Below are 8,082 nucleotides of genomic sequence, written 5' to 3'. Positions count from 1 at the left end.
AGGTCCTAGAGTGTGGGGTGTCCTGCTAATTGGCTGTTCACTTACCTCTCGGTCCTCTCTGTATTGTAGCAAGCTGTGTTTCAGAATTCCACAGGGGTTGCAGGAAGATGGGAATATTTGGGGGCAGAATGAAGCTAATAACTTCCAGGATCCAGTGGATGGGGGTGGGTATTGGGGCAGCCTACCTGCAGGAAACTGTCCTGCTGGCTGGCTAGAGAAGCCAATGCCGTTGGGGGAGGGCCCCGGGGTTTTACCCCACTATGGAGGTCCTAGAGAGTCGGATGTCCTGATGGGTGGCTGCTCACTTACCTCTTGGTCCTCTCTGTATTGTAGCAAGTTGTTTTTCGGAGTTCCACAGAGATTGCAGGAGTATAGGCAAGTTTGGGGGCAGGATGCAGCTAGTAGCTTGCTGGGTCTCGTGGATGGTGATGGGTTTGGGGGCAGCCTACCTACAGGAAACTCTCCCCAGTACATTCTTTAATTCAGACAAATATTCCTGCTATGACCTCACCATATCCAAGATTACAGGAGTGAGTTAAAAATTCCTGTCTATCTTTTTTTCTACTGTAATCTAAAGCTAATGACTTCTCAACTTCAAAATCTTCAGCTCTCTTCTGACTGATCTCATCTGCTAGATAAGCTTCCCCTTGGGTATTATATTGACTCAATGAGTTTGTTCTTCCCATGATTCTCATCCTTCACAAACTCTATCTCAGATGTGAATTTATCAATTAAAGCTTATATAAATTTGTCACTAGCCCTGTTTACTTCTTTGAAATCATTCATGATTTTAAATTTAGACTTCTGAGTTCATTGTCTGGTTTTACATGAGTCTTATACCTCTGGATTTATTACTGAAGTGATATTAACCTTTGGCAGAGTCATATTGCTTGTTCTTTGAAATTTTTTTGTTTCTGGATCACAATTTGTGCCCCTTTGTGTTCTTTGAAATTTTTTTGTTTCTGGATCACAATTTGTGCCCCTTTGTGTTGGATAACACTTTGGTGAGTGAATAGCCTTTGTTCAAGATCCCAATCCCCAGGAACACTCAAAAGGAGAAAGAAGACCAACTCAACACAAAAACCAACCTAATATTTGCATGAGAAAGAAAAGAAGAGCAGTTTAAAACAACTGCACTCCTAATACTAACAAAGATATGATAATATAGAAAAACTGGGAAGTTCAGGTTAATTAAGAAAGTACTGCAAAGCAATTGTGTGCCTTGTGGTAAAGAGAGAAGCAGCAAGATTGGAAGGAGAGAAGTGTATGGGATGAGGTTAGATGTTGCAAAGAGGAATGATGATCATGAAGAGCATAACCCAGGTACGGAGGTACAGAAAAGCACAACAGTAAATGTTGACAATAGTCCTTCATTGTTGGTAAGCTGAAGAGTGGATGCTTTGTTGCTCTTCTCAGTCTTCTGCTTCTGAAGCTCAGTAGGTTTGAACAGTTGGGTTCTGATCCTTTTTCATTGTCAGCTCTCAACAGCCCAAGCCAGGATCAACCGTATTGGGCCTAAACTGCACCTTACATCATTCCCAGCCACTGTGGGAGGGCTAACACAGGGAACTTTGCTAGTCTGAGTTCTCATGGTGGTCTCTCTGATCTCTGTTCCAGTGAAAAAGCAGCAGGTACAGGAACAGTCCTCATTCAAATCCCACTGGCCAGTGTGGTAATGGGAAGTGAAATACCAGGGCATATGTGCTTTCTCAGAATTCCTCTGTGACTCTCAGAAGGGGTAAGAAGAATCTATCAAAAATATATGGACAGGTGAGAGTGAGGTAAAACACTAAGTGATCCTGCCTGCCTCAACCATGCTGATATTGGTTTATGGACCTGCTTGTATCTACATACATCTTCACGATCTTCCTAGAGGATGGCACGGTATTCTAAGACCGGGTACTTTCTATTCCCTGTTTTGTCTAGCCCACACATCCTATCCCATTGGCCTGTGCTGTTTTATCTACACAAAACCTCAGCTAGCTCTCAGTACACAAATTGAATCTATCAAATGTCTAACCTCGTGTCTGAAATGCTTCTGGCTCACAGATACAACTATATATTGGACATTTCTGGGTTGCAGAATGATAACAGCTGTCATTATTCATCTCTGTAGCTTAAGAAATTCTTCAAAATCACTAAAGTTTTCCCCTGAAGAAATTATTAGTGATTATAATTTCTTCATATTGACGTGTTTCTTGGTATTGAACTTGTTTTAAAACATTTGTGTAATGATTACTTTAAATTTTCAGCTACATTTGAGCTCTTTTTTAATATTTATTTATTTATTATGTATACAATATTCTGTCTGTGTGTATGTCTGCAGGCCAGAAGAGGGCACCAGACATCATTACAGATGGTTGTGAGCCACCATGTGGTTGCTGGGAATTGAACTCAGGACCTTTGGAAGAGCAGGCAATGCTCTTAATCATTGAGCCATCTCTCCAGCCCCTACATTTGAGCTCTTGATTCATTCATTAATTCATTTATCTGTTTATTTATTTTTTTTCTTTTTATTGAAAATAGATTCCTTTCTCTTACAATGCATCCTGACCACAGTTTCCCTTCCCTCTGCTCCTCTCAGCTCTCACTAATCCCTCTTTCCCTCATATCCACCCCCCCCCCATTTCCTCTTTAGAAAATAACAGACCTCCAATAGAGACATCCAAATAGGACAAAACAACATACAATAAAACAAGGCAAAAACCCTCCTATCGTGGCTGGACAAGGCAATCCAATAGGAGAAAGAGTCCCCAAAACAGGTAAAAGAGTCAGAGATACACCTGCTCCTACTGTTAGGACTCTCACAAAAACACCAAACATTCAGAGCACATGTGCAGAGGAGCTGGTACAGACCTATTCAGGGCCCACACTTGCTGCTTCAGTTTCTATGAGCTCATGTTAGCCTTGCTGAGTTGATTTGATGGTTCAAGTTCTCCCAATGTCTTCCATTCCAATTGACTCCTGAAATCTTCTGTTCTCCTCTTCTCTGCAGTTCCAAAATCTCCTAGTAGAAGGAACCAGTGGAGACTTTCCATTTGGACTCTTTCTCTGTATATTGCCTGGTTGTGTGATTCTGCATCTCTCCAATCTGCTGCTGGAAAAAAAAACATCTGATGATGACTGGACAAGGCATCAGTCTATGAGTATAGCAAAATATGATTAGGAGTCATTTTACTGATTTTTTTTCTATTGTGTTTGGTTCTACCTCAGGTCTCTGGGCTATCCAGGTCTCTGGTTCCTTGCCATCCAGGAAGTGTAGGCTATGAGTTCCCTCTCATGGCATGGGTCTCAAGTTAAATCCAAACTTGGTTGGCCACTCCCACAAGTTCTGGGTCTCCATTGCCCCAGCACTTCTTGCAGACAGAACCAATTGTAGGTTGAGGGTTTTGCGGCAGGGCTGGTATCCAGGATTCACGTTCTGTAAGCTGCAAAGTACCTTTCACACCAGAGAGATGATAACGTAGGGGTGAAGTCTCCATGTATGCACCAGCTAGACCTCTCTACATTCAAAGAGCTGTGTTGATGTTGTCCTTGGCGATAGAGCCCTACTGTCAGTTTTCAGAGAGTGACCTGTCCTACACCTGAGGTGTTTAGGGATTTCCATCAGATCTCCATGGCCAACAATTAAACTGGATGCAACCCAGTCCCACCATGACTAGAATCCTTGCCTGGCTATAAAAGATAACCAGTTAAAATTCCATGTCCTTCATTACTAGGAGTTCTTGTCAGGCTCACCTTCAGAGCTTCCATGAAGTTTTCATTGCAACAAGTTTCCACAACATCACCAAATGCCTGCAACTACAGATGTCTCTCCCAGCATTCTCTCCTTCCATCCTTTCCACACCCAACCTAATCCCTACTGCTCTCTTCCACAACTGTCCTCAATCTACCACCAAAACTCTATTTTATTTCCCTTATCATGGGGTTCCATGCATCCTCCTAGAGCCCTCCTCTTTGCCCAACTTCTCTGAGACTGTGAATTGTGGCCTGGTTATCATTTACTTAACAGTTAATGTTGAGTGCATTTGCCTGAAAACTTCATGATGTCATGTTTTAGCAGTTGTGTGATCCAATACATTCAAGGCTGTTGCCCACTTAATCCTTCATTTGTTACATTTCTTAACTGCCCACGGTGGCCTCTGTAGAGAAGCAGATACTTGTGATATAGTAACAGACAACAGAAAAGTCTTGCTCTCTGCTTTCTAGTTTCAAAAATGTGAAATGGTGACCAGCACTTCTAGCCCAATAACTCTGGCTGATCCCACAGAGGTCATAGTAACAGCCCATTCCCTTCTTGACTCTCATACTTGATTCCATTTTTCCCCATTGGAAGACCTCTCTCCCAGTGACTAAAGGCGTCTATTGTGTACATGCTGGGGCTTCTATACTTCTCACCTGAGGAAAAACCTCAGCCTCAGGACAGAAGGCAAATTGTGCTCAAAGCCCTGTCTCGTTCTGATACAGCATAGGATGCTGAGTGGCTGTACTGGAGCAATCAGCAACTCCAGCGTGGGTAGATGATCTGATTTGCAGGTAGTCCAAGTCAATGAAAATGTCATTTGGAAGTAGTTGCTAAAATTTAAGATTTGACAAATGTCTGTAAACCTGTTTCCTCCTCCTCATGAATCAGGGTCAGTCATTCCCACAGAGCAGAGTTAACCTGAAAACCAGAAAGTATACAGCAAATGCTTATGTCTTGTTTTTCATTTTAGGGACAATGTTGGAGAATTTCTAAACATGGGTTCAGCCACCCCAGCTACCAACTGGACTAACAACACAGCAGTGAATGAAAGTGTCTACAATCAATATTTAAACTGTTCTACGTATGGTACAATGTTCTACACACTGAATATTCTTACTGTCATCGTTTCCCTGGTCGGGCTGGTTGGAAATGCCATAGTGCTTTTCCTTCTTGGCTTCTGCATGCACAGGAATACCTTCTCTGTCTACATCCTCAACCTTGCCGGGGCTGACTTCCTCTTCCTCTGCTTTGAGACTTTATATTCCCTGGAGAAGCATTTTGATGTCCATGGCATCTACATTGATATACCCAACTCTTTGAATATTTTGCTCAATTTTGCTTACCTTGCAGGTCTGAGCATGCTCACTGCCATTAGTGCTGAGCGTTGTCTCTGTTGTGTGTCCCATCTGGTATCGTTGCAGACGCCCAAGACATACATCAACTGTCATGTGCACTCTGCTCTGGGCCTTGTCCCTGCTGTTGAGCCTCCTGGAAGGGAAGGCATGTGGCTGGCTTTATAGTTTTGATTATGGTTGGTGTATGAAACTAGATTTCATCACTTTTGTCTGGTTAATTGTGTTAATTGTAGTCCTCTTAGGGTCAACCCTGACTCTGCTCTTCAGAATTTTCTGTGACTCAAGACGGATACCAGTGACCAGGCTGTATGTAACCATTGCCTTCACAGTGCTGGTCTTCCTACTCTTTGGCTTGTCCTATGGGATTTACTGGTTTTTCTTATTTTGGACTGGGGTAGTTTTCATCTGCAATGTTTTTGAAATGTCATCATTTTTATCCTGTGTTAACAGCTGTGCCAATCCCATCATTTACTTCCTTGTTGGCTCCATTAGGCATCACAGGTTACAACAGCAGACTCTGAAGATGCATCTGCAGAGAGCCATTCAGGACACTCCTGAGGAGGAAGTTGGAGTGAGGGGCTCTTCAGGAGAGCCTGAAGAGCAGGAGACAGTCTTGTGCAGCAGTTGAGAGTTGCTTTGCTTATAGAGAAGTAGGGATGAGAGACAACTTTGTTTTTATCCATATGGGCAATTTTGATAACATTTTCAATTGAATACCTTACATTATATATGTTGAAAAGAACAATTATTCTTGTGAAATTTGAATGAGACAAGACTATTCAATCAGGTACTGCTTGCAGCATCCCTGAAGTTGCAGCTCGGGGGCAGAATAGTTCCCATTGTGAAGAATCACAACCCCTCGGGGGAAGTCTTAAGGCCATGAAGGAAAGGTCAATTTTTTTTGGTATTGAACTTGACAATGATTAAATTAAGGTTATATTTTGCACTAATATTCTGTTTGTAACACTTTTGTCTCAAAATAATTGAGTAAAATTGCCCACAATCCCAGTCTCTTTTAATTTCTGAAGGCTTTAGAATATGTGTATAACCTTAAAAATACCTCTTGTATAAATTGCTTAGCAAACAAATATGCAATCTTAAGACAACCTGTTAAATTTGCCTTAACCAGATTAGAATCATCACATTCAAGCTGGTTGTGCCCACTATTTAAAGCAGGTTTTATCATCAGATATATTAACATCCCTGCATGCTTGAAGGTGAATGTAGACTGCCTTCCTGTGGTTTCCTTTCACTATGCCTTGTTTATCAATCCATGGACATGGTTCCCTCTTCTCTGTATGTATTCATTTTGATCCTCCCTCTCTGGGAACCATATTTCATGACAAAAGTTTTCAATGGTTCCACTAGCGTTCATTTCTTTTCCACAGAGTCCCTGTCAGATTTACATGGTTCCCAGGTGCTGATAGCATTGTCTCTGGTAGCCTTTCTTCTGCATCTTTGATTCCTGAAACATAAGTAGCCTAGGCCAGACCCATTGCTACCTGTATTCCACCTTGACTGATGTCCAATGGCTCCGTCATCTCCACTATCCTGAAATTTTCACTGCATCTAAGACATCACCTTTCTTTCTTCACACAGTCACCGAGGAGCTCTTCTCAGTTACTCCAGTGCTCACCACTGCTGACTTCTATGTCCCCTCCATCTTACTTCTTCCATTCCATCAACACCAGCACTATGTAGAAACCAATGCCAAGTTCTGACACCAGTTGGAGATGTAAAATGGTCTCTTGAATTACAGTGTATGAGGTTCTTTACATGGCCCCTCAAAAAACTCTTCCCTGTTTTCCCAGTACAGAGCTCAGGGCATTCTGTAATGACTCATCAATTAATGTTTCTTTAAAATCTACATTCTCCTTACCAAAATTTGAAGCTTGCCCATACACCTTTCCTTCATCAAAGAAGCAGTCCGTTATCTTTAAATTCAATTTCTCAGAACAAGAGTAAAATGAAGTCAGTATTTTCAAACAGAGTTTTCACAGGCATAGTCCCTAGCCCAGATTCTGTCAGAGTCCTTGCTCCATTCTGAGATCTCAGAACCTGAGTCTTAACTTATATACTATTCTCATAATCTATTTTTCCCATGCTCTTCTATATTCCTTTCTGTTCCCATGATACAATGCTCTTGCCAAAAGAATATTAGAGAAGGAAAGACTATATGGCTTATACTTGTGGTCAGAGTTTGTTTTTGAAGGAAGTCGGGGTAGGTATTAGAAGGCAGAAACCACTGAGGAACACTAGTTATTGGCTTGCTTGCTCACTCTTTTATACAGCCCCAAACCACTTGCATAAGGTTCACAGTAGGCTAAGTCCTAACCATCAATTAACAAATAAGATAGTACCTCACATACACACCCATAGCCAAACTGAATAGATAATATTCAGCTGAGACTTCTGTTTTCACGAGATCCCATGCTATGATAATACAATAGTTTACTAACTCGAATATTTCAGCACTTGTCAACTTGACACACAAACATTTCACTTTTAAGCTACAATCTTTCAATTCTCTGCTGCCGAGATTACATATTAGGCTCACATGAAACACAGTTAGATCTAAAAGTTACATAAAAATTTAAATGAATTAAAAGTCTCACTAAATCTCATTAAAAGTCCCCTTTAACACCCTAAAGGCTGGAGAGATGGCTCAAAATTTAAAAGCCCTGGCTGCTCTTACAGAAGTCCTGAATTGAATCCTCAGCAACCACATGGTGACTCACAACCATATATTATTAGATCTGGTGCCCTCTTCTGGCATCCATACATACAGACAGAACACTGTGCATAATAGATAGATAGATAGATAGATAGATAGATAGATAGATAGATAGATAGATAGATAGATAGATAGATAGATAGATGATGGATAGATAGATAGATAGATAGATAGATAGATAGATAGATAGATGATGGATAGATAGATAGATAGATAGATAGATAGATAGATAGATGATAGGTAGATAG

General features: G+C 41.3%; 1 protein-coding gene across 1 annotated transcript; it reads left to right on the top strand.

The window, feature by feature from the left end:
* The first annotated feature begins 1,299 nt into the window (after positions 1–1,299).
* LOC101995458 (mas-related G-protein coupled receptor member B4-like) lies at positions 1,300–5,728 on the top strand. Its single transcript, XM_013350248.2, is given in 3 exon segments — positions 1,300–1,331; positions 4,716–5,132; positions 5,134–5,728. Coding segments are annotated over 3 exon segments (1,044 nt in total).
* Positions 5,729–8,082: the final 2,354 nt, after the last annotated feature.

Source organism: Microtus ochrogaster, chromosome 22, assembly GCF_000317375.1.
Source record: "Microtus ochrogaster isolate Prairie Vole_2 chromosome 22, MicOch1.0, whole genome shotgun sequence".
In the NCBI taxonomy this organism is placed as follows: Eukaryota; Metazoa; Chordata; class Mammalia; order Rodentia; family Cricetidae; genus Microtus; species Microtus ochrogaster.
This window is presented reverse-complemented; position numbering and strand designations above follow the sequence as displayed.